Source organism: Nannobrachium achirus (assembly GCF_963921795.1).
Source record: "Nannobrachium achirus genome assembly, chromosome: 3".
NCBI lineage: Eukaryota > Metazoa > Chordata > Actinopteri > Myctophiformes > Myctophidae > Nannobrachium > Nannobrachium achirus.
In genome coordinates, this window is record NC_137812.1 from 17,806,683 (window position 1) to 17,833,225 (window position 26,543).

The 26,543-nt window shown below is 41.9% G+C and overlaps 1 protein-coding gene across 1 annotated transcript; it reads left to right on the forward strand.

The window, feature by feature from the left end:
• Positions 1 to 8,003: 8,003 nt before the first annotated feature.
• Positions 8,004 to 25,487, forward strand: LOC308282037 (fatty-acid amide hydrolase 2-A-like; the record flags this gene model as incomplete). Its single annotated transcript, XM_080722384.1, has 11 exons — positions 8,004 to 8,189; positions 11,269 to 11,351; positions 11,953 to 12,092; positions 13,512 to 13,721; positions 14,136 to 14,255; positions 15,947 to 16,085; positions 16,680 to 16,797; positions 18,139 to 18,258; positions 19,300 to 19,414; positions 22,914 to 23,099; positions 25,306 to 25,487. The coding sequence occupies 11 exons, from the start codon at positions 8,004 to 8,006 to the stop codon at positions 25,485 to 25,487; spliced, it is 1,599 nt and encodes a 532-aa protein (XP_080578510.1).
• Positions 25,488 to 26,543: the final 1,056 nt, after the last annotated feature.

Here is a 26,543-nt window from a genome sequence, read left to right on the forward strand (position 1 = left end):
ATTATTATTACATTAATTTAATTATGTGAACATTTTTCTGACTTGTTCCTACTTAGTCATAACTGATCTACGCACTCGCAACGCGTAGCTCCGATGTGTTGTGAGCATGTACATTTGGCTAACGACAACGTGAAAATCACACCCATGTGAAGTGAGCTGCTGCTGCTGATGATGATGATGATGATGATGATTGACCCACATGACGTCACAAGATAGGGGGTCAAATAAGAGGTCACAAGTCAAATGCCTGCCAAGTAGGGGTGGGCGATATGGAAAAATACAATATCACGATATTTTCCCCAAGCTGTATCACGATACACGATTTTATCACGATTCTTTTTCACGTTGGTTTTTATGGTTATTTTTCAAGTTACTTGACAAAAACTAGACTCTCTAGATTCCTTTTGGGAGGTCTAAATTCAACTTTACAAGTAAGTAACCCTGACCGTATACAAATGAAACCAAATGGACCCTTACGGGTCCATTTGGTTTCATTTGTATACTGTCAGAGTTAAGTGGAGACCTTGACAAGTTTGAGAACTACTGATTTAGACCAAAATGCAGGTTTAAATTGAATTCTGCAATGAATCTCTGTATTAACAATTCAACAGGATTTTTTATAAGGCTCCCTCATTGTATCATGATATATACGATATCTCTGAAAAGGCATATCGTGGAGACATTGTATCGTCTCAACGATAATTATCACCATATCGTCCACACGTACTGCCAAGTGGGGTCAACCACGAGCCTTATCTTTGCTACTGGTTGGAGCCCGGTGTTGTGTCAAAATGGCGCAACCTGATGCTCCCCCAGAGTCCTCTAATCAGAGTTTTACCATTGCGGGGTCAGAAACAGCGCACGTCACGTGGTTCATTGTCACTTTACCCCTCAAAGACTCCAATGCATTCTGTAAACTTCCGGTTCCTGGTTTGTCACTCAGGGTTCCCACACATTTTTACCAATTAATTTCCAAAACTTTTCCAGAATATTTAACCCAATTCCCAGGACTATATAACAATAATTCCGCTCAATAACAAGTCGCTTAGTCCTATGCGCAATGCCCAAAGACAGGTAGTGTATGCCAGTGGTTCTCAACCTTTTCAGGCTGTGACCCCCGAAATAATCATATTTTAACTGGGGACCCGGCACCCTGACGAGCACTAAGAGTTGAGGAATTTTGTATAACACGTTTCTATTGTGAAAATAGACGATCTACATGCGTTGAGGCGTTGTGAGCATGTAGATCGGCTATTTTCACAATTTCTGCCTCTAATATTTGACAATTTGGCCAATGTTTAATTTGTCAATTCAGAGGTATTAACAAAATCAATAACCAAAGACAATGCATAGCTATTTCTTCCAGGACCTTCCAGGACCCTTGATCAATTCCAAAACTTTTCCAGTAGGCCTACTGGAAGAATATTTTTCTAATTTCAAAATATTTCCAGGAATTTCATGACCGTGGGAACCCTGGTCACTATACGCCAATAGATGTGTGCGTAGAAGACCTGGCCCCATGAAGTGAACGGGAGTGACACAGCGCTCCGTAGGTAGAAGGCTCTGATTTCCCCCATAGAGTGGAATAGAACGACACAGACACTTCTGAAGTGTACGTATGTGTGTCTGTGCCCTAACTCTGAACCTTAGCCTGGATAGTCTTGATTCCTTTAAAGCAGTGGTTCTCAAAGTGGGGCCGGGGGTCCTTGAGGGCCTTCCAGGGGGTCCCCAGTTACATGATTATCAATCATTGGTTAGGTCCCACATGGCCAGACTGTTGACTCCGCGATTTGCAAATGCTCCCGTCTAACATTTTGTGGTAACGTAAGAAGAACGATGAGTATCCGGTTAAAGCGGAAGTGAAGCCTCCTCCCCACTTCCGTTTTGTTTTTAACATCGCGCACATTTATCCTAATATAAATAAAAATATATTTTCTTGAACGGAAATGCCAGCTTGCATTACTCTCCGTTCAGGAGCTGTAGTTCCAGACTCTATAGCAGTGGTTCTCAAACTGTGGTACGCGTACCACCAGTGGTACGTGAGGCCCCCTCTGGTGGTACGCAAGGAGTCTCCCCAAAAAAGAAAAAGACTGAGACTGGGACTGTTGCGATGTCAAATTTCACCAGCATGTACCGCTCAGCCAATGAAAACATGCGTTTTTACGCTTGCCCTAAATGTACAGCTAAGGCCATCCAACCACAAACCTTTCCTTAGATTGACAGCCGAAGCCAACCAATCACAAACATCCCCTTGCCGAGGCAGGAAACATAACATGCATGCGATGCTGCTGCTGCACAGCGCGCAGTGAGCGACTGACTTCACACACACACTTCACAGCAGCTGCACACACTGACTGATCTCACCGAGCACGGAGAAATGAGAAGCATACAGAGAGATGGATGTGGAAGTCAACGCCAGTGCATAATCAGCTGTTTCTTCAGATTTGGTGGTGAAAAATAAGTCAACCTTGATTGTGTGGATATATTTCGAATTTAGAATGGAGGAGTTAAAAACATAGCGATCATGTGCTGCATAGGTCGCGCGGTCCTCCGCATTGTCACGAGGAAATAAGGAAACACATGCAAGCAAAGCAACTCCAAGATTGTAGCCTACAGTTCAATGAGTAGTCATTTACCCATCAAAATAAATAAACTCCTCAAGCTTACAATACAATGAACGAGTCGCCGCTATCCACGAGACTGCGACGCCTTGTGAGCTTGTAGATTGGCTGTTTTCAGTGTGCAACACTGCACCGCTAAGAGTTTAGAACCAGCTTATTTAGAGAGAGAGAGATGAAGCAGGGACCCCTTAGCTGAGAGACAGATTAAGCAGGGACCCCTTTTAGCTGTGAGAGAAATGAAGCAGGGACCCCTTTTAGCTGTGACAGAGATGAAGCAGGGACCCCTTATAGCTGAGAGAGAGATGAAGCAGGGACCCCTTTTTAGAAGGTAAATAATAAAAGTCTGTTGCACTAATGTGCTGATGAGTCAAATATTATAACCATTATTAATATTATAGCTGAGAGAGATGAAGCCTTATAAAAGTCTGATGAGTCAAATATTAATATTATTAATTTACACATTTGACAGCACTTTTCCACGTCCATTTGGTATTGTGCTTTTATTTTATTTTATTTTTATTTTAAGAATGCTTATTTTTCACTGTTTCTACAGTTACAAAATCAAATAATAGTCGTATCGTATTATTACTAAATGTTAATTGGAATGCGTATAATTAATAAAAGATGCCTCCTGGTTGGGATTAGGGTAGTTGTAGCATCGCTGGGATAGGGTACGTGTAGCAGTTTAACATCAGTTATTGGTGGTACTTGGAGAGGCAAATATTTTCTGAGGTGGTACTTGGTGCAAAAAGTTTGAGAACCACTGCTCTATAGCATTTGGAGATTGTTGAATAGTTGTCTGGCTACACGAGACTAGGAACCAAATGGACCCTTACTGGCCCTTATAGAACCAAAAGGACCCTTACAGGCCTGTTGCTCTGAGAGTGTACAAATGGGCCGTTAGAGTCCAGAGTTATGTGTGTTGTGTGGTTTAATTTATACCTTGAAATCAAAATGTTTTTAGAACCACTGCCTTAAAGGACCATGTCAATGTTATGTTGTGTTCATTTCATGCCAAACTGAGATTAACCACTTAAACCTGAAGTATAGTTTCTTACAACAGCACCATACAATGAACTATAAATGAGTTGCTTTTTTTTTTTTTTTTTTTTTTTTTTTTTAGATATTTCACATATAACAACATTGCCCAGAATAAGAATGGCTGGGGTAATGGGGTTAATGTCTTCCTGGAATTTAGGAAAACTAAAAACTAAACCACCACTGTATTCATGTGAACATATCTCTTTATATAATCCAATTTGCTCCATTATCAAGGCCAGAAAGTCCAGAGTGGCTAATGTGTAGATGTTGGTTTAATGCTCTGCATTTCTTTGTCACTTTATGAAGTCAGCAATTGACCACAATTAACTCTATGTACTGACCACAGTGTTTCCCCTTTACACTAAATATCTTTGCAGTGGAAATATCTTCACAGATGTTCACCCCAGAATAAGGATGCTAGGGTTCATGTGGTTACTTGGAACACTTGACTGAAATGGTGTGAATACTAAGCGTTTCCCAAAAGAAAGGTCGTTAAAAAAGTATTGCACGTTCAATCTAAAGAATGTATTGTGTATTTCCGTTATCGTTTGTGTGATGATTAGATTTTTTTGGGTTGGGGTGTTTGATGATGAATGTTTTTCTCTTTTGTAAGAGTTGGTCTTTCTTCCGTCCATGCAATGTCACGTGATTGTGTGCAATCTCACGCTATATACATTGTGTGAATGTATGTAATATTCCAAAGTCTTTGATAAGGAAAGGTTGTGTTTTGGCTACTAAGCTGCTACAAGATGTCCTACAAAGAAGCACTGAGTACAAATATGTTCTAATTTTGTCCGTGTACAGGGTTCGATTTGCTGGGGAGTAATCCATGCGTTTCACTTTGATATCCCCATCTACCTCTGCTTTTTATGGCTTGTTGGGATGTGCTTTATCCCTGCTTCTGGTTAGAATAAGCCCATTTAGGTACCGGCCACACAGAGCTGGATATTTCAGCTGTGAAACTGGATATTTTTTAAACCGGATAAATAAGTGAAGACATTGAAACAAATCCGATTCACTGGATCCGTGTAGTCAAGTCAAGTCCATTTTATTTATATAGCACATTTTAAAAACCACCAGGGTCAACCAAAGTGCTGCACAACATACAAGAAAAAACAGTAGAACATATACAATAATTACAGATAAAAATACAGTGCAAGAAACAAAACAAAAAACATCAAAATTACACAAGTAAAATGGGTTAATAAGTGGTATATATACAGAATGTGATTTAAAAGACCAGTGAAAATAGATACGTTTTTAATCTGGTTTTAAAAATGGCCAGGGAAGATGCTGATTTTTGGTCAGAGGCAAGGTGTTCCATAAGACTGGTGCGGCGACCGAAAAGGCACGATTACCTAATTTCCGGTTTGTGAATGGGACCTTTAAGCGCATGTGGTCTGCTGATCGTAGTGGCCTGGTGGAATCGGGGGGTTCAATGAGATTTGATATGTAGGGTGGTGCTAGATTAAATTGGGCTTTATAGGTGAACAGAAGGATTTTGAATTGTATTCTGAATCTAACAGGGAGCCAATGAAGGGTGGATAAAACGGGGGAGATGTGGTCCCACCTGTGGGTGCCAGTCAGGAGCCTGGCAGCTGAGTTTTGTACCAGCTGTAGTCTGGAGAGGGAGGCGCTAGAAATACCGGAATAGAGTGAATTGCAATAATCAAGCCTTGATGTTATTAGCGCATGCATGACCCTCTCCAGATCAGGCCTGGAGAGAAAGGTTTTTATTTTTGTGATCTGCCTTAACTGGAAGAAAGCTCCTTTAATGACAGCATTGATCTGTTTGTCAAATTTAAGGGATAGGCATGGGATAGGCATGGAACACGGATATCTCTGAAGACTTTGTCTTCACACACTACTGTGTGTGCTTGTCCCCCTACTGGAGGTCTGGGGACTCTGATTATTTTATACCTAGATATCTTTGACAACATGTGGACCTAGATATTTTTCTATGTGGATATCTGAAAATCTGGGATATATGAAATATCCAGATTCGTCTGGCCTAGGCCTAAGACCTGAGGCAGAGTCTACAAAATGAGAAGTCAAATGAGCACGAACATCTTACAAAAACTTTCCAGGTGCTGAGCAAAAAAACATACCGAGTAGAAAGGAGGAGGCTCGCACACAGTCTTAAGCTCCCGCAAAGAGAATTTATTGGCAACGTTTCGACCCATAAAGGGTCATGCCTGACGAAGACCCTTTACGGGTTGAAACGTTGCCAATAAATTCTCTTTACGGGAGCTTAAGAGAGTCTACAAAATGCCTTCTAAATCAGTAGTTCTCAAATAAATAAATAAAAAGAAAAAAATAATTGTGCCAAGGACCCCCAAATTTCAGGGACCCCCGGAAGAGAACATTTGTGTAAAAAAAAAAAAAAAACGCTTTCAAGACTTTTCTAAAATGTTCTAAAATAGCAGATGTACAGTACTTGTATATCTGCTGTTTTGAATATACGCTAAAATATAATAATTATTATTTTGTGAAATTAAGTATATATACTTAATTTCATGAAAGAGATAAAATATAAGATATGAAAGAGATATTTTCTTGATCAATATGTAGCCCTTAAGCCCTATATATAGGGCTTAAGGGCTACATATTGATCAAGAAAATATCTCTTTCATAATACAAATCGAACCCTGTCCATGGACAACATTCCAAACAATCACTCCATCCAAGATGGTGTCTGCTGAGAACTGTATTCACTTTATCAAAAGCTAGATACTGGATACTATTATTTAGTAATAAAGGTGGTGATACATTCCAAGTATTCTGTGGCACCCCTGGACTTCAGTCAAGGCACCCTAGGGTGCCACGTCACCCACTTTGAGAAACCCTGGTATATAGCAATGATTACCATCGCAAGAGCTTTACTTTTTAACAAAAACATTATTTGTTTGAACTAAAATGTATCACTAAATGCACCTCACCCACAATTGAAGACTTGAGATGAGATGGCAAACTGTTTTGAAGCGCTTTGAATACTCATCCTCCTGCTCTTGCAGTTGTCACGACAATCCAAATCATTTGGAGGTAAACTGTTCGGTGTTTCATTAAGAATCTGTCTACAACACCTTTTGAATGTCCACCACACAAACACCTCTATAGAAAGACAAACATGGTATGCAATGTCATTGTTATTCTTAGGCTATTCTTATTTAGTTATTTTCCTTAAAACTTTTGTTTTAGCTGGTTGTCATGAAGGTTGATTTTCTGCCTAACAATGTACTAGCCTATAAATCAAATGAGGACCAAGTATGAAATAAAACATACAATATATACTTTCTTCTTCCATGAGAGTTTCTTCCCCCTGAAACAATTGCTTTAATCAGTTGATGTTGTCAATGTGTTGTCTTTCCTGCCTTTTTGTGTAGACATTTTAACCACAAGATGCGTGAATATACATAGGTAGGCAGGCAGGCACACATGCACACATGCGCTGGCATCAGTTGGTTTGTCCAAATCAGAAAATCTTCTGAATTTTCACAATTGAGTGACAATAAATCCTTCTTATTAACATTAGGTTAATAGTGTTGACGCCTTTCTCCAACTCGACCACAAGGTGGTAGTGTATTACCACCCTCCTGGAAGCATAAAGGTCTAAATGGTCATAGAACCCCATATGTTGTGTGATGATGAAATCTCTATACCCCCTTGTTTTCCTATGAGGGGGTGATGTCACCACATATGACTCACTGCAAGACGAGGTGTTCACTTATTGCTCCTGTAGATGAAACTAAACAGTGATGTCATCAGTCATCCCTTGCTTTAAGTTGCCTGTATGATTTCAGTATGTATAAGTTCACAAGAGATATAGCACTGGAAAAGTTTGTGCATGCTCATAATCAACTGGAAACATTTCATTGTGGCATCTATTAGTTATTTTTTTACCCTATTCACCTGTAGTGTCTCGCCTTAACATATAACAAATAACAAGGTGGGTGTTATAGTCATGGGACATTTTGGCCAACGTGTAATTCATATTTAAATCGATCTGAGTCAGTTAAAACGGCAGCCAGAGAGCGATTTCCTTATACAGTATTCCTCTGCTTAATAGTCAAATAGTTTAATATTTTCCAATGAATGCCAGGCCTTGTTGACGGATTTGTAAGAGATTTCGAAGTTCTGGGTCCAAAACGCGATGAGCAGTGTGACACATCCTGCATGCTGACAGTGAATGACTGAGTGACGGGCTCTGACAGAAGTTTGATGAATGTAGCAACAGTAACGAGGGCGGAGAGGTCAGGGATACTTGGGGGCGCGGCCAACGGGAATCATGGATTCAACTGAACTAAACTCCAGCAGCAGCTAAACCACACCGCTGCAGCAGCAATGACGTCGGGCCGCAGCAGGTCGGAGAGGCTCGCTGCCTGGTTCCTCAGCCGGCTGTCCGCCGTCCTCCTGGCCGTGTTCCGCCTCCTGTCTCCGCGGACCACCACCACCACACTGCCCCCCATCACCAACCCGCTGCTCAAGACCCCCGCTGTCCGTCTGGCTGCCATGATACGGCGGAGAGAGGCAGGTGGACACTTTATAATATATTGTATATATCCTATCGAATACTGGTCACGCCAAAAGTCCAACTCGCCAAATCAACTTGCTAGGACACCGCGCCAATGAGCAGGGTTGTCAACATTGGACTGTCAGTCCAGGAGAATCCAGGAGATTTATTTTTTAGGGGGTGCGCGGAACTCCCCAACAGGGGTCTGGTGGTCCTCCCACCAAAGCCTTTTGATAAAACGATTTTAGACGCACATTTTAAAAACTGGTGCCTGTTGATCAAAGTGCGTAATATTTTTTGGGGAACATTTTTTGCCAAACATCCTGGCAAATCCAGGAGCATTGGCAAGCCTGCCCAATGAGAGTGGACAATTTGGCGAGTTGGAGTTTTGGCGAAGTGACCTGTTGTTACCATCCTATCTCCCTCTCTCTGCATCTCCTTCAGTGGTTGTCAACCTGTTCAGGCCGTGAACAGCAAAATAATCACGATTAATTTAACAGGGGACCCTGACGAGCATTAAGAGTTGAGGCATTACATTTTGTATTACACGTTCTATTGTGAAAATAGCATGCTTCTGCATGCTTCTGCCTCTAATATCTGAGAATGTTGCCAATGTTTAATTTGTCATTTTAGAGGTCTCTTCAGAAAATGTGCATATAATCTCCCCTCTATAGGCTACACTTAAACTTTATGTTGGTTTGTTTTCTTTTGACTGAGAAAACAATGTTGCACATTAAGTCATTTAATTTTATCATCTGATCTGGGGACCCCCCCAAAATAATTTGGAGACCCCCCTGAGGGTCTTGACCCACAGGTTGAGAACCACTGGATGCATTATTTGATTGATTGATCGATTGAAGACTTTATTAGAAATTTGCATAGAAAAAGGTACAGTTTCATGACGGTACAGTTCACTGGTACAAGGTCAACTAAAAGGAGATCCTAGGAAAGCACTTCGCTTATTTACACAGGAAACCATTGAAGTATCTCATAACATTGAATGACAGACGGATAGAACACACTAGGCTACTATGCAGTAGATATAGTAAAATAAAAATAAACAGTGCAAAAAAAATATTTATACAGTAGGTAAATACAAAGAGGGGTCAGGGGAGGCTTGGCTAGGTTTGTTATTGCCAGTTGCGAATGGCTGCCGCCTGTAAGTGGTTTTTCAGGGTGAGCTTGTAGATTGGCTATTTTCAAATAAATGCAGTGGAGTAAAAGTACAATATTTGGATCTGAGATGTAGTGGAGTAGAAGTAAAGTTGGAAATTGGAATTACTCAAGTAAAGTACAAAATAACTCAAAATAGGGTTCACAAAACAATTTAAGTATGACCTATTGACCTTGTCACCTGGTGACAAGGTCATACTTAAATTGTTTTGTGAGGCTATTTGTAACATTTTGCACTCTGTCAAGTGAAGTTGCAGAAATGTGTTGTAATAATTATGTAGGTAATAGGTGGGACTGGGAGGCCATTCGCTGTCATTTCCCTTTAACCCATTAAGACCTGATATGATTTGCTATCTCTGGGAGGGACCCTCGCCCAACCCACATCTTTAAATGTTATTTTAACTCTGAGCGGTTCCATTTATACATGCCTCGGACGTTCCTATATATCCATCATTTAGTTGGGGAAGGACCCCTGGGGGTCCCCAAACCCTACATTGAAAAGCAGGCAGTGGCCCGGTCTACGAGGCGTGCGTGTGTCAAGTGGTCAGTGGTCAGTGGAATGGTGCAACATTAGCCGTTCTGCTTTTTAACATTTCATAAAGTGGTTTCACTGATCTCTTTCTCCTGGCTGAGCTTTGCATAACAAAGGGTTTAAGAACCAGTGTAGCATATAGTTCCCCAAGTTTTGAAACCGTGTGAAACAACGGATCCACTTCAAAATACTCCTCACCACCAACAAAGCACTCCACAACCTGGCTCCTCCCTACCTCTCTGACCTCCTCCTGCCATATGTCTCAGGTCCAGTGAGGCGGGCCTCCTCGAGGTTCCAAACACCAACCGCCGAACCTGGGGTGACCGGGCCTTCTCAGTGGCCGCCCCCACCCTCTGGAACGAACTCCCTAAATGCATCAGAGACGCCCCCTCCCTTCCCTCCTTCAAGACCGCTCTGAAAACTCACCTATTCAAAATTGCCTTTCCCAGCTGACCTCGGACCTACTCTTGTTTTATTGTTTTATTGTTTTTATTGTATTGTTATTCCCTGTCGTTGTACAAAGTTCAGGTCCAGAACACCATTTCTCTGTAATGTAGTTAAAGGGGAAGACCACCCATTTTCAATATTGAACTATGTCATTAATATACCTTAGAGGAGTTGTGTGGACATAGAAAAACAGTTCCCCCCCTTCTGTGAACTGGAGGATTGATTTTGGGGTTTGTATTGTAAAGTACAACTTGATGACATCACACTGTTGTACTTTACAATACAAACCTCAAAATCAATCCTCGAGTTCTAGGCAACACAGAAGGGGGGGAACTTTTTTTCTATTTCCACACAACTCCACTAAGGTATATGACATAGTTCAATATTGAAAATGGGTGGTCTTCCCCTTTAAGCCAATTCTGAGTCACATCCTACCGTATCTACTGTATCTTTTTTTTTTTAAAGATTTGTTTTTGGGCTTTTGTGCCTTTATTGATAGGACAGTAGACTGACAGGAAACGGGGAGAGAGATGGGGCATGACACCCAAGCAAAGGTTGAACTTGTCGCGATTGGGATTCAAATCCGTGGCACGCAGTCATGCATCAGAGCCTAATCCTATGTGGTTTGTGCTTGGCCAGCATGCTTGCCCCTCAAACCTTTTTGGCTCAGGGCACCCCTGTAAATAACTTGTAGATCTGCTGTTTTTGGAGAAGAGATTTGTTGTAGATTGTGGTTACATTTCAAATATAATCAAAGTATTCTGCACCACCCCTGAATCGCAGCACCCTAGGGTGCCACAGCCACACCCACCTTGATAAACCCGTCTCTACAGTAGGCTATAAGTGGCAGGATGTTTCCTTCTGTCTTTGTCCTGTTGCTTAATCACATATTTATGTGTGTACACAGTAACACCCCCATGTGTGTCTGTCTCATGTGTTTGCAGGTGAGCAGTGTGGAGGTGGTGCAGGCGTATATTGACCGCATTCAGGAAATTAACCCGCTTATCAATGCAATGGTCAAAGACAGGTAAAGTATGTATTAGATAGATTAGATTAGACTGTGTGTATGTATTAGATAGATTAGATTAGACTGTGTGTGTGTGCGCGCGCGCACGCTCACTCACATTCATATAAGATACAAGGTTTCTGTCTGACAACAATATTTCAGAAAGATTGTCTGAATAATTATTATCACACCATTATAATTTGAATGTCAGTCTCCAGGGTTTACTTCTGAATATGTGTGACACTTATTTACTATGACAGTATGGCATATTAGGAGTGGTTCTCTTATGTTTTATTTTAAAGGACCCCCATAACACTGAGTGTGTACAAATGGAACTTTTTTCTAAGCGTCTATATTTGTGCAGAGCTATCAAAAGTGAGTTGCGAGACCCCCTTTTCTGTTCCTAGTGGTACTGTAATGTCTTGACAGTTTTGCCTCAGCACCAAACAACGGAGGATGTGCCTTCTTTTTATTTTTTTCCTTTGGAAGAAAGATTATCCAACACCACCCCCCAAAACAGTAAACCTAGGGGCAACACTGATTACATTTTCACATAATAATGACAGGCCCAAGATAAGGACAGGGACAAGTTGAATGACTGTGTTTCTCACGCCCCCTGCAGGTTCTCCCAGGCGTTGCAGGAGGCAGCACAGGCAGACAGGCTGATTGAGGAGGAGACGGGAGGAGGCGAGGATGTGCTCAAGGACAGGTTTCCCTTTCTGGGCGTCCCGGTCACTATCAAAGAGTCCTTCTGGCTGCAAGGTAAACACACTGCACGCACGCACGCACAGACACACACACACACCGTCAAAGAGGCCTTACTGTATGTCTGCAGGGTAACTACAGGAATACACATGCACAGCAAACAAGTGTCCTGTTGCATCACAGAAAATAACGAAATAATATATGTGATCTTCAAGGTTACCACGCATTGTGTTGCATCACGTTGTGAGATTGTAGATGTGTTATTGGTCGATACATTTGGAATGTTTTGTAACATTTCTGAATTTCTTTGGAAATTCTTGTGTAAATGTTTTGAAAAATGCAATTTTCATTGGTTAACCTGCTGTCGCTATAAAAATGCAATCCATTATTATTGTATTAGTAATGTGTAAATGTAATTTAATTTGTCTCCAACCACAAGAAACATACTAGATTCATGGTTCATGTGCAGATGCAACTTGGAAGTACAACAACTTTGTATTGAATCTAGCAAGGAGATATTATGTATGGAAAGCAATGATTCTTCTTGCCAAAATATATACTATACAGTACATTTATGAGTAATTGGCAGCGGTTTGCATGTTTACACTGCAAGAGAGGGTAATCCATCTAAATAATATCTTTACATAATCCAGATAATGTGTTAATGCCAGGTGTAAAAAGGGCAAATGACAAACAGACCGGGGGGCATGGATTCCTGTCCTACAGAGAATGTAGGCTACATATACCCAGATTACCCACCAAATGCATGTGTGCTCACATACATAAAAATCAAACCTCGGTTCGAAGTGAAGCGGTGAACTTTTATTCTATGTGTTCTAGAGTTATGAACTCTGTGATCTATACATCTATACAGTTATGGACTCTGTGATCCATTCATTCTTTATTATATATATATATATATTATATATCTACATTCTTTATATATTCTGAATGAATATATAAAGAATGGAGGGCCAAATTATCATGTGAAGCTTGACCAATCCTCAAAGTATCCATTCATCAGACCGGGAGGGACACTACACACATATTCTGGACGTACAGGACAGATAAAACCTGTTAATTCTGAACGGAAATGGCCATATATGGACATGGGACACACATTTTGCTTTTTGAAAAAGCCTATTCATTCTGGACTGGAGTGACCATATATGGCCATGAGGTGATATACATTGTGTTTTTGAAAAAACCTGTTCATTCTGGACTGAGATGACCATATATGGACATTAATCACACATTTTGTTTTTGAAAAAACCTGTTCATTCTGGACTGAAATGACCATATATGGGCGTGGGACACACAAAGCCACTCATTGGAAGCGGTTTTCACCGCTTCAAAAAAACACAAGTGTAGCGCCCAGGATTACATGATTAGACTATTGACACTGGGTGAAAAAGAATGGGTTACTAAAACGTTTCTCGTATGGAGTTCTAAGAGTCTTCTTGCTGTGTGCTCCAGGCATGCCCAACTCCACAGGCCTGGTGTGCAGGAGCCAGGTGGTGTCAGAGTGTGACGCTCCGCCGGTGGCCCTGCTGAAGAGGGCCGGGGCCATCCCCCTGGGAGTCACCAACATCCCCGAGCTCTGCATGTGGAGTGAGTCCCACAACCACCTGTACGGAATGACCAAGAACCCCTACAGCCTGGACAGAACACCTGGAGGGAGCTCAGGTTCGTTTCCTGGCTGGAGCAGGGGTGGGCAACTTTGAGGGAATGGATCCATTCAGGGAATGGATAAAAAAGAATATGCTTTGTTGCACTGGCATGCAATGAATTATAACACAGGGTATTCATGTATGCACCATTGATATTGTCTCTGTCGGGTGCTAAAGAAAGTAGCAGACGACAAGCTCAAAACAAGATGCTTCACGCTGCATTTTGAGTTTGTATATCTGCTACTTTTGATACTTTTGTGAGATGTTGTAGTACAGTATGGTCACTTAGGGCATTAATTTGCAAAATAAAACACTAAAAGTTCAAATATGGAGATAAGAGGTTTCTGCCCAACACCAACAATACTAAAATTACACCTGAAACTCCTTTGTTCTCTCTCTGTCTTCCTCTTTGTTTCACTGCGTCTCTCAGGAGGGGAGGGCAGTATTTTGGGCGGTGCAGGCTCAGTGATGGGCGTGGGTTCAGATATAGCCGGCAGCATCCGCATGCCAGCCTTCTTCAGCGGCATCTTTGGACACAAACCCACCGCAGGTGAGTGCCAGTCTCTGGCCGGACACAAAGGTCAGAAGTAGCAGCGTGTCTACAGAAAGTAGCACCAGTAAAGCTTAAAGGGATATTCCACTTTAAAAAAAAAACGTTTGGTCATCATTTTATCGTCTAATCAGGCTTTTATGAACACCCTGAACAGATTTTAATTCACTGCATTCAATATTTAGATATTTGATATTGTTATCTGGCCCTCCAGGCTCAGGGCCTCTCCCCATACACACCCATTGTAACTTCAAACTTCATTTTAACCATGATAGATTCATTAAAAACACCCATTATTTTTTCTGGTGACTCATAATACCATCCTAATACGTGAGCAGGCCATGTTTTTTCAATAACATTTTTCATTTATTTTCAATAAAATATTATTGTATTTAATGTTTTCCATTTTCCCAAATAATTATTTAAAATGAAATAAAAAAGTTATTGAAAAAACACGGTGATGGGTGTTTTTAATGAATCTATCATGGTTAAAATGGAGATTGAAGTTACAATGGGTGTGTATGTGGAGATGTCCTGGAGGAGGGCCAGATAACATGTATATCAAATATCTAAATATTGAATGAAGCAAATTCAAATCTGTTAAGGGTGTTCATAAAAGCCTGATTAGACGATAAAATGACCAAAAGTATTTTTGAAAGTGGAATTCCCTTTAATTAGTTGTTTGTTGTGCGGCAAAAATAACATATTTTCTGTAATGGTTTCAAAGTCATTGGACATTGTGATGCAATAATACATTATATATTTTACCTTTTTTTTGTCAGCTCCCTTACTCATTAGTAATTTCTTAACAGATTATGTAAATGTTTGTAAATAGGAATCATTAGGCTTAAACCTTCTCTTATTTCTTGATGGCTACTTTGGAATACTTCTCAGGAATAGAAAGCCTACAGTGTCTATTAGCTTGGATTTCCCATGTCACTGGTAGACAGATTTCTGAACTGCTCACAGCCCTCCTATGAGACCTTTAGGGAAATATTTTGCTATTCTATCATGACCAATTATATGAATATAAAAAGTGGCAAAGTCGTCCTTTAAAGAGGCGGTGCCATAGTTTTGTACTTTTTCTGGTTTTCATGTGTCTATGAGGTTGACAGTACTTCATTAACCCCCTGGTGTGGTTGTTATGAGCAATTATGTATTCCTTTTGTATTTGGGGTTTCTTCCTGGAGGCTGAAACCTTGTGCCGATCCAAAAAACACATAAAATTACATCATACAATCATCCCCTTTTATTTTTCACCCAACACTGTGGGTGTGGCTAACTTCAGCTGGGTCACCACCCACCATGACAAATTGACAACCAGGCATACTTAATGAACTGGTGGGTGTGGCCACATAAAAAAGAAAATTTTAACTCTTTCTGTACACTTTTTTGGAGTATAATCATAATACCTGATAATCATGTTGGGGGGGGGGGGGGGGGATCTTGGTTGAAGACAACCTTGACAACTTGGCATGCCTATTTTGGACATGTCATTATCATAGGTGAGAACTTTCAAATAATAAAAAAAGGATCACATCTTGACACATTGACACGCAGATATGTGACAGATTGGCCCGTGGCGTGCAAACGTAGCAGCAATTCGGCGGGTCGGCACGGGCTAGGCCTGAAATCTCAAGCTCCAATAGTGTCCTATGAGTTAGTGTGTGTGTGCATATGTGTGTCCACAGGTATAGTGTCCAACGATGGCCAGCATCCCCCATCCGATGGCCTGCAAGACGACTTCCTGACCAGCGGTCCCATGTGTCGCTATGCAGAGGACCTGCTGCCCATGCTGCGAGTGATGGCTGGACCCGATGATGCTGACAGGTGTGTGTGTGTCGTTGTTACAGACCCGTAGACGGGTCCATTGGGTCTCCGGACCTGACATTTGGGCGGATTCACACTGCGGTCTCGAGTGCGCACTCAAGGCTACTTGGCAGATGTTTTGACAGTGTGAAGCCTGCGTACTGTCCATGAACCAAGGAAGTGATGTCGCTTCTGCTGGGATGAAAATAACAAGGATTGATCCGCAACGTCACTATTAAGATATCAAGGAAATGGGGGGAGAGACGGGGAGTGACATGCGAAAAGGTCGTCCGGATCGGGAATTGAACCGGCAACGCCGTCAGGCATCAATGCCTATGACATGTTGCAATGCTTATGTGGTATGCGCCTGGACCAGTAGGCCAGCAGGCACCCTCATAGCTACAGATTTCACAGAGGAAGACACTATGTTATTAGACACTGTGTCTTGTTATATCTCATCACCTCGCTACGTTGTCTCTTACGATCTCTCTTACGATCTCTCTCTCTCTCTGTGTGTGTGTGTGTGTGTGTGTGTGTGTGTGTGTGTGTGTGTGTGTGTGTGTGTGTGTGTGTGTGTGTGTGTGTGTGTGTGTGTGTGTGTGTGTGTGTGTCCAGGTTGCGTCTAACGTCGGCGGTGGACGTGAAGAAGCTTCGTTTTTTCTCCATTCCTCACGACGGCGGCTCCCCTCTGGTGTCCCCGGTGGATAAGCAGCTCATACAGGCTCAGAGCAGGGTAAGAGAACCACCCATAGATCATTATTTTATTCATGATTATTCTATCGAGTCGTTTTCCCGATTAATTGAACAATCGAGAAGAGGGTTTTCTCTCTTTCTTAGCTTAAATAAAGGTCACGCAGTCTGTGCATGTTTCTCATACCACATTATGTGATGTCAGATCGCCCTACATCGTGGCAATGTCCAGTGGACTCACAGGGCTCAAACATCGTGATTGATTTGAAGGTTGCAGTGTCAATTTTTTCAGCAAATTTTGATTTAGTCTTAGTCTTTTGAATAACACACCACTTAGTCCTAGTCCTGTCTTAAGGGGGTTCCAGACGATGCGCTGTCACCGCGTCCTAGTAATTCATTTTGAATGAGAGGCGGGCGGCTATTTTGGCCACGCGGAGAAGTTTAGGAGCGGCGAGGCGAGCGGGTCCTCTGAAATCCCTGTGAGCGTGCTCGTTTGTGCATGCGTACGCTGGATTGTGTTCATCTTTGTGAAATTACCGCGCAGCGTTTATTCGTGGAGCGAGTGTGTTTGTGTCTCACCACGGCGCGGCCACCGCTGATCCTAGCAGGAGCCCCTGAGGCAACCGCTGCTCGTTTGAAGAGCCCCCTAGTCTTCTGAAATTGTTTTAGTCTAGTCTTAGTCGACTAAATATCACAATATTTTAGTCTTAGTCTTTTGGGATTGGTCTTAGTCTTTCAGTCTTTACGATAAGTCTTTTAGGCTAAATATAATAACTCTGAACAAGCCATTGTCTTTTACTGACTGTTACTTGGTCAAAATAAACCATACATAAAAGTTGTATTTGGCTTTAATTTCATTGCAGTTACATGCCAGTGTTAATTTTTACAGCCATTAGTCTTAATCTTAGATAGTCTTAGTCCTCTGAAATTGTTTTAGTCTAGTCTAGATTTAATATCGACAAAATATCAAAATCTTGTAGTCTTTTAGTCTTTTAGTCTTAGTCTTAGTGGACAAAATGAACACTGATCAGCAGCCCTACTCGGGTTTGCACCTTGATTCTCCTGCACTGGCATCTGAGCCCTGAACACATCCACCAGAGCTCTGACCAGCTCATCACCAAGACCAAGAACGCCAAATGCATTTTCTCGTGTCCCCTTTGAGCCACCATAGTCCACTACGGCTACTCATTTGGGACACAAGAAACACTATACAAATAAGCTATTTAGAATTTACCCCACCGCGCGCGATCAGAGATGTCGTGGACTGGAGAAAAAAAGAATATCGGATATGATAACATCAGATTAAGGTAAATAAAACGCTACCCGAATGTTCAAATAAATGTATTAACTGTTGCACCCTCATATCCTTTTTCTCTCTGTCCAGGTGGTGGAGTGTCTTCGGTCACAGCTAGGGGTCAGTGTCGAGGTCCTGACCATCCCTCAGCTCAGGTACTCTTTCGAGATCTGGTGTGCCATGCTGGCAGCGCCAGACAAGGATGGCAAGGTGGGCATCGATGAGCTTAATTTACTGATTGATTGATTGATTGATTGATTGAATCATTTATTTGGACACATCGTGAATAACAAATACAAGTACAAACAACACAACATTGCAGCACATACCGGTTACACATCAAGTCCAAAAAGGAACATCCCAATAAGACCTTTCCGGCCTTGTTTATGTTGGAAGTCCAAATCAAATTCATTGCAAAGTAGAACATGAACACCATTTAAAGGACAACTTTGTTTTTTTACAACAAGGGTCCATATTTTAGATTGTAATTAGAGAAAAGAAAAAGTGAGTGTTAAAATGTTTTCATTTGCTTCGTTCTATTGTTTTATCGCGTTTACCGTGCTAAAATGTGGGGCATGCGTACGCATTGGGGCATGCGTACAAGTGGCTAAATATGTCATTTTAGACACAATAAGCCAGCAGTTTCTTTATTGCTATTTACAGTAACACTTCTAGCCCCCATAAGTCACATCCAACTATGAAAGGTTGCGTTGTATCTTGGGAATGGGCTTATCCTGTGTAAAATGACATATTTAGCCACTTGTACGCATGCCCCAACCACTGAAATAAGAATCTCTAAAACAATAGAAAGAAGTAAATAAAATAATTTTAACACTCATCTTTTATATTCTTTAATTACAATCTGAAATATGAACCCTTGTTGTAAAAAACTAAAGTTGTCCTTTAATGTAATTAAAAATACATGTATGTATTGAGTGAAAACTACATTTAATGCACTAATCAAATATAAATACAATGAGAAGGTGGTGGGTGTTCACTGGGAGGAGTGGTGTCTACCTTTGATGTGGCAAAGATGAGGCAGACAAATAACATTTATTTTGACAAGTAATAAAAGTTGGAAAAAAAAGTGAAAGGAAAGCACTTTAATCTAATGGAGAAAACAACTAGAATGAATGCTCTGTGGATGAACAGGAAGTAGTGGTAGGGTGTGACTCAAAGGGATCCTCTATCTTGCATTGCACTACTTTGTGCAAAAGGAGAATAGATGTGTGTTGTTGTGTTTTGCTGCAGGCTCCAACAAGCTTGTCTGAGCTGATGACAGACCAGAAGGGGAAGAAGGTTTGGCTGTTATGGGAGATGGTCAAGTGGACCCTGGGGCTCTCGTCTCACACCATGGCTGCCATAGGTGTGTGTGTGTGTGTGTGTGTGTGTGTGTGTGTGTGTGTGTGTGTGTGTGTGTGTGTGTGTGTGCGTGTGCGTGTGCGTGCGTGTTAGGGCATTCACGAATAGTGATTTTTAGTATTTGAATTATTCGATCTCAAAGTATTCGAATAGTCGAATATTCGAGAGGGGAACATTGTGAAAATAGCCGGTCTACATGCTCACATGTGAGCATGTAGATCTGCTATTTTCACAATATTTATCTGAGGAACCGAGTCACATTAAATGTAATACCTACAATTCCAAGTGCTTGTCAGGGTGGGAACCCCAGTTCAAATTATGTTTATTTTGGGGGTCACAGTCTAAGAAGGTTTGAGAAGCCCTGGTATAGAGCATTAACAAATTCATCCACCAGACAACTCATTCTTATGACTTCCTATCTAGCCAAGTTTTATAAACTATATATTTTTTAAAGAGAAAACAAAAAAACAAAAAGAAAAAGCGAATATTCGACTTCGGTGAACAACGTCGAATAGTGACTTTGATATTCGAATAGTCGAATATTGGGTGAATGCCCTTGTGTGTGTGTGTGTGTGTGTGTGTGTGTGTGTGTGTGTGTGTGTGTGTGTGTGTGTGTGTGTGTGTGCGTGCGTGCGTGCGTGCGTGCGTGCGTGCGTGCGTGCGTGCGTGCGTGCGTGCGTGCGTGCGTGTGTGCGCGCGTGCGCGCGCGCGTGCGTGCGTTTCACCCCATTCAATTTGTTTGTTTATCCTTTTGTCTGTTATCAAAATATAAACGGACAGACTTTCATAAAACTTGGTGGCTGCTCTGACAAGATCATTTACTTTAGGGTTTAATAGGTTAAAAAGGCCAAGGTCACTGTCCAGGTCAACAGATTTTCATTAGAGTTCATGTACGCTTTGTAATAATAATAATCTAAAAATGCTAAGTAAGTTGAACAGTAACTTAAGCTCTCAAATAATTAAAAGGTAGTAAAAAGATCACTTTTTGCCTCTGAGATGTAGTGGAGGATAAGTGTGAAGTACCACACATGGAAACACTGAGAGTATAAGGTACCTTGAAATTGTACTTAAATACAGTACTTGAGTAAACATAAGCCCCGTTTTCACTGAGCAAAACTTCTGGAAGTCTTGTCAAAAATGACGGCAATTTTGAAATTCACGCCATGTGAAAACGGCCACTTATTTTGTATTCCGGGAGTTTTGGAGGCCGAAATTTGACGGGAAAATACCTAGTAATTTTTGGCTAAAGTACCGTTAGAATACAAATTTCCCTTCTGTGAAAACGCATACCGTTATTTTTGACGGGTTTTTGACAAGCAGGTGCGTAATGAGCCAATGATAACAGTTAAAGCATTGTATTTGGGATTGAAAACGATCAGAATGTGAATGGGATATAGGCCTACAGTCGAAATATAATACAGCTTCACCTTGCATTAGGGATAATTATTTAGGCTATAAAGAGTAGAGTGAGAGTCGCATTGTGACCATGGCTGGCTGCCTGCAAAAGTGCAACGATTTCTTAACGGCAGCTCCTTTTGGAACCTCTTCCTCCGCTATCTGCGGAGGGACTGGAGAGGTTCTGAAAGAAAGAAGCTGTTCTCAACAAAAGGTGCATCATTAGTTTATCGCCGTTGTCATGTGATGATTAGCCTAAAAGTCTTTTGAGCACCGAGCGAGTCCACAGACCACAGCTAATCTAAAGCCCACAGGTGCAACACGTTGCATTAGATGAGATCCTTTCTGAACGGACCTTATGTGTTGTTGTTGCTGAGCATGAAGAATATTTTGTTTTAGTAAATCCATTTGTAGCGTTCAGAGTGAGAGAGAGAAGAGACAGGACAGGCACCGATGCCACCGCAGTGAACGCAACGAACTGGGGAGAGTGTTTCTTTTTTTCATTTTTTTTTTTCAGGTCTTTCAGTGCAAGTGTTGCCATGTCTGCTAATTATAAGCGACTCTGGGCTTCATTTCCGTAAAGTTGTTTGTATATGATAGTTGCTGGTTTCGTTTTATTTGTTGTGAGCTTGTAGATCGGTAATTTTCAATTAGCTGATGTGGCGATGCGGGTAGTTTTAAAGTGCTCGTGTGGCCTAGATAATATCACTTTTTGGGGATTATTTTCGTACACCTGGTTGCTTAGTTCTCTCGCAAAGTCTGGCAACACGGACACGGACAACGGACAACACCGCGACAACGGTTTAGTGAAAACGAGGTATTTTATGGCTATGCCAGCATTTTTGCTTATGTGAAAACACCCAAAAAACTAAACTCCCGGCAAGTTGAAAATCATTATGCTAATTATTTTGCAGGAAAAATTCCGGAACTGTAGTGAAAACATGCCTATAGTTACAGTAGTTACTTTCCAACCACTGTTAATTCTGACAAAAAAGAGGTAGCTGCAGTCATAGTCTTTTGAATAACATTTTAGTCATCTGAAATGTTTTACAGAAGTGGACTAAATAGTACAGTATCATATTATTTTTGTTGACTAAACCTAGGGCTCATTTAGTTGAGTAAAATAGTTTTTTGGCCGTATGTGTGATAATACCTGTTTATTCTTTGATCAAGCTTGAAGATTTACCGTTTTCGCATTAGAGGAGGACTTTACCACTTTTCAACTTATCTTCATATAATAGGTCCTCACTAATGTCTCTTAGGAGAGCTGTGGGAAGTTCAGAAATCCGTAGTCTTGTCACATCATCGTTTGACATTGTTTTTTTAAACTATATTTTTGAAAAGATTATCGCGAGAACAATGGCTTCCACTTTAACATTGCAACTTTTCAGGAATAGAAAGCCTGCATTTTCTATTAGCGTGGAGTCCCCATTGATGATGTCACAAGACTATGGATTTCTGAACTTCCCACAGCTCTCCTAAGAGACTTGGACCGAGTAGAATAATTTTTTGCAATTTTATTATGAACATTAGTGAGGACCTATTATATGAAGATAGGTTGAAAAGTGGTGAAGTAATCCTTTAAGCTTCACATGACACAAGACTCTTTGTATTGGATCTGTTCTCCACTAGTCCCTCCAACCCTCCCTAACAGTTTGTATTTGTTGACACACTTTTCAATATATTATTAGTCATAGTTTTAGTCATCATAGCCTCATTTCTATTCAATTTTCGTCAGTGGAGATAGTTTTAGTCTACAAAATGAATACTGTTTCCACCACTGAACAGGGACGTGCAGAGAATGTTAGAGAGGCAGGGGCTGAAATTTCTAAAAGGGCCTTTTGGTGAAAATATAGAAAATAGCCGACCTCCAAGCTCACAACGCGTTGCAGCTCGACACGTTGTGGACAAGGCAATTCTCTTGAATGCTGCTTTCAGGTATGGCATGGAAAGAGAGCATTTGTATTTCTTTCACCAAAGTGAAAACTCCATTCATGGCCCTGGAGAGGGCACTTTTTACAGATGGATAAAGGGGCAGGGGCTCAAGCCCCCCTTGATATCTATGCGTGCACGTGCCTAATGTTGAACATGGTGTTTGTGTGGGTCAGGCTTTGCCACATCGGAGCTGTTCAGCACAGAGCCCACTCCCTTCCTGCTGCAGCAGAAAGAGGCTCTCCAGCGCCGCCTGGAGGATCTGCTGGGCGACGACGGCGTTTTGCTGTACCCGTCACACCCACACCTGGCGCCCAAGCACCACACACCGCTGTTCACGCCCTTCAACTTCGGCTACACAGGTAGGCTAAAAGTCACTGGTTCTCAAACGTTTGCATCATAGAGTTATAAGAAGAATAGAGGACGGACCGCCCCGCCCCCAGCCATTCACTTCAATGCAAGTGCTCAGTGGCGTTTTGAAGCATGCAGAAGTAGCTAATCCAGGTGCATTCTGGGGGAAATTGGCCACTACCTAGTGGCGTCGACGTCCATTGAACCCTATTGTAGACCCCAGCGGCGCGCTCCTATGCTCGTGCATGTATGTTTCACCCCGCCTGAAATTCCAGCTTTGGCCAGTAGGGCGGCCGCTTCAATGTTTACAAGCCGTTCTGGGGGCTTGGTTTGCATCCAACCATAGACTAAAGAAATATGGATGGTGGGAAGCCATTGGTTTCTATGCTGCGAAAATGATGCTTTTTGGGGCCCTTGTACGGGTGCCACCATCATTGTAGAAATCAACGTTCATTGGTAGAAATGGTACCATCCAGAATGCCAACTGTCACGTGCAATCGCAGGGATACTTGGGAGAATGTGGTGTTGAGCTTGCCGAAAATAAAGCACACAAAGAAGAATCATCACAATCCTATGATCACAAGCCCCTCCTACAGCATACCCTGCTTTAACATCAAATATAACAAATTGGATAATATTTTCACAAAACACATATCATGGTGATTGAAATGAGGCTTTAAACTAGCGACAGGAACCATAAAGTATTTATGACAATGTTTATTAAGGTAAGAAAATCAAATGTAAAAGTTCGGGGGAAATGAATGGAATCCCATGGAGAACATATTGCTTCTGGTACCAGAACAGCGCAACTAGCGGCCAATCGTAGGAACTTTCAGTTCCGTGTTTGCTTAGTTTTAAATCCGGACAACTGGCCCCCTGGATCCAACATGTTGGGCAAAAGATTAGAATCAGGCCATCCAGGATCCTGGTCAATCATGACCCTAAAACCTTTGATTCTGTGAAAAAAATAAAATAATGTATCTAATTCTATGATATACTACATTTAACAAATACCCCTTGTTTAGCGGTTTTCTTACAGAATCAAAGGTTTTATGCTCATGATTCAGCAGGATTCTGGATGGCTTGGTTCTAGGCTTAAAAATATTTTTGTAAATCTCTATGGTAAAAATGAATGGCCCATTTTCTTTTAGTGGCACCAGTAAACCACACCCACTGCTCTGCGCTATAGACCCACATGCTGTCTCAACATATAGTTTTCATGGACATATGGTTACGTTATAACTATTTGATGGCCTGTCCATTTGGCAAGGACATACACACAGCGCAACGCGGCACTCGGTGCTGCGCTCTGAGCTTGTATATCTGCTATTTTTCAATAGTTAAAGTACCCAGGGCCCAGAATTTGGTGCGACACCCCTGGCTGTGTGCATTCCAGCTGTTGTGGTGCGATAGGAATGCATGCTGCAGAGATGAGAGGTGACAGATCTGGGACATGGCAGCAGTGTGGAGCTCTCCGTGGCGCTGACTCCTACTCTGCTAGAGTGGGAGCTGTCCACGGTGCTGACTCCCACCTGCCTCTGTTACTGTACAGCAGTGGTTCTCAACCTGCCGGTCGGGACCCCCAGGGGGGTCCCCCAAATGATTAACTTACCGTGCAACATTGTTTTCTCTCTCAACAGTAAACAAACCAACATAAGTTAAGTTTAGGTTTAGTTTATAGAGGGCATAATTATGCATCTTTCTAAAGTGACCATTTAAGAACTTCTGATTATACATTGTCAAATATTAGAGACGGAAATTGTGAAAATAGCCGATCTACGATATAAATCTTCACAAGGCCTTCCGAGTTGAATGGAGCTTAGTTTCTGGGAAAACAATGCTATATGACATATAGATTTTCAATCCAATACCATGCGCAGAGAGTCTCACAAACAAATGGTGACTCATTACTCATAGTTTAGCGAAGAGCAGCATCTAGCATAACAAATTATATTAAAAAGAACACGGCACATTGTGGTCTTAGGAGAAAAAAAATACCATATTGCATGTTTGGCAGTAGATGAGTTAAAGGGAAACACAACAGGATTCGTAAGGCCATATCTTCGCTAAATAGCTATTCTAAAGACCCCTTATGTGAAGTTGAAGACCCCTGCTCTACATCTAGGACGTTACATCCCTATAGTTCTGACAAAGGCCGTTGCTCTTTCTCCCACATCCCCCCTTCTCTCTCTCCCCTCGTTCTCTGTGTTCCTCCAGGTATCTTCAACATCCTGGGTCTCCCGGTGACCCAGGTCCCGTTGGGGCTGAGCGTGGAGGGTCTGCCCCTGGGTGTGCAGGTGGTGGTGGGGAAGAACCAGGACCGCCTGGCCCTGGCCGTAGCGGTCTACCTGGAGAAGGCCTTCGGAGGGTGGAGGGAGCCTGGAGAGGTCAAGGCCTAGAGTTGCTTGCTTGCGTGCACGCACGTGCGCGTGTGCGCACACACACACTAGGGCATTAACGACTTCGACTTGTGATTTTTGCAAGTCGACTCGACTCGGTAAGAAGTTGAGTTGAAGTCGACTTTATTGTTTGATGACGTCGTCACACTGTGTGTGAATGGGGGGGGGGGGGGGGGGTCAAAACCCGGAACCCTGTGCTTAATTCCATTGGAAAAGGAGAGAATCATTCCCTTGACAATAGGCAATCCTACTGTTTGAATGCTGTACACACGTACACATGGAGTTTTTAATTTATTTTTATATTTATTTTTTTAATTTCGACTTTCCCCGGTGGGAGTCGACTTGTGTAATGAAGTCGACTGGTTAATGCCCTAACACACACACTTACACACACACATTACATAGAATACCATTCATTTTTATGCAAGTCCTGTGGCCTTACCCTAACCTCTATCCCTAAACCTAACCCCTAACCCTAACCGTTGTGGGGACCTACTATTTTGTCCCCACACTGTCAGAGGTCCCCTGCAGGTGACTGTGTGAACATACGTTTAGTCCCCATAAGTATAGCTAGACAAACTCACACACACACACACACACACACACACACACACACACACACACACACACACACACACACACACACACACCACACACACACACACACACACACACACACACACACACACACACACACACACACACAACACACACGCTCACATGTGATCAAAGGCACATGCAAGCCATGTCTACAATGCTTTCTTTTTATTTCCCCTTTTTTGTTTTTATTAATTATTATTACATTAATTTAATTATGTGAAATTGTTTGACTGGTTCCTACTTAGTTATAACTGATCTACGCACTCACAACGCGTAGGTCCGATGTGTTGTGAGCCTGTACAATTGGCTAGCGACAACGTGAAAATCACACCCATGTGAAGTGAGCTGCTGCTGCTGCTGATGATGATTGACCCATATGACGTCACAATATAGGGACTAGTAAGACACCTCAGGGCGACAAGCGACATCTGGCCAGTGATGTATATCGGACCAGTT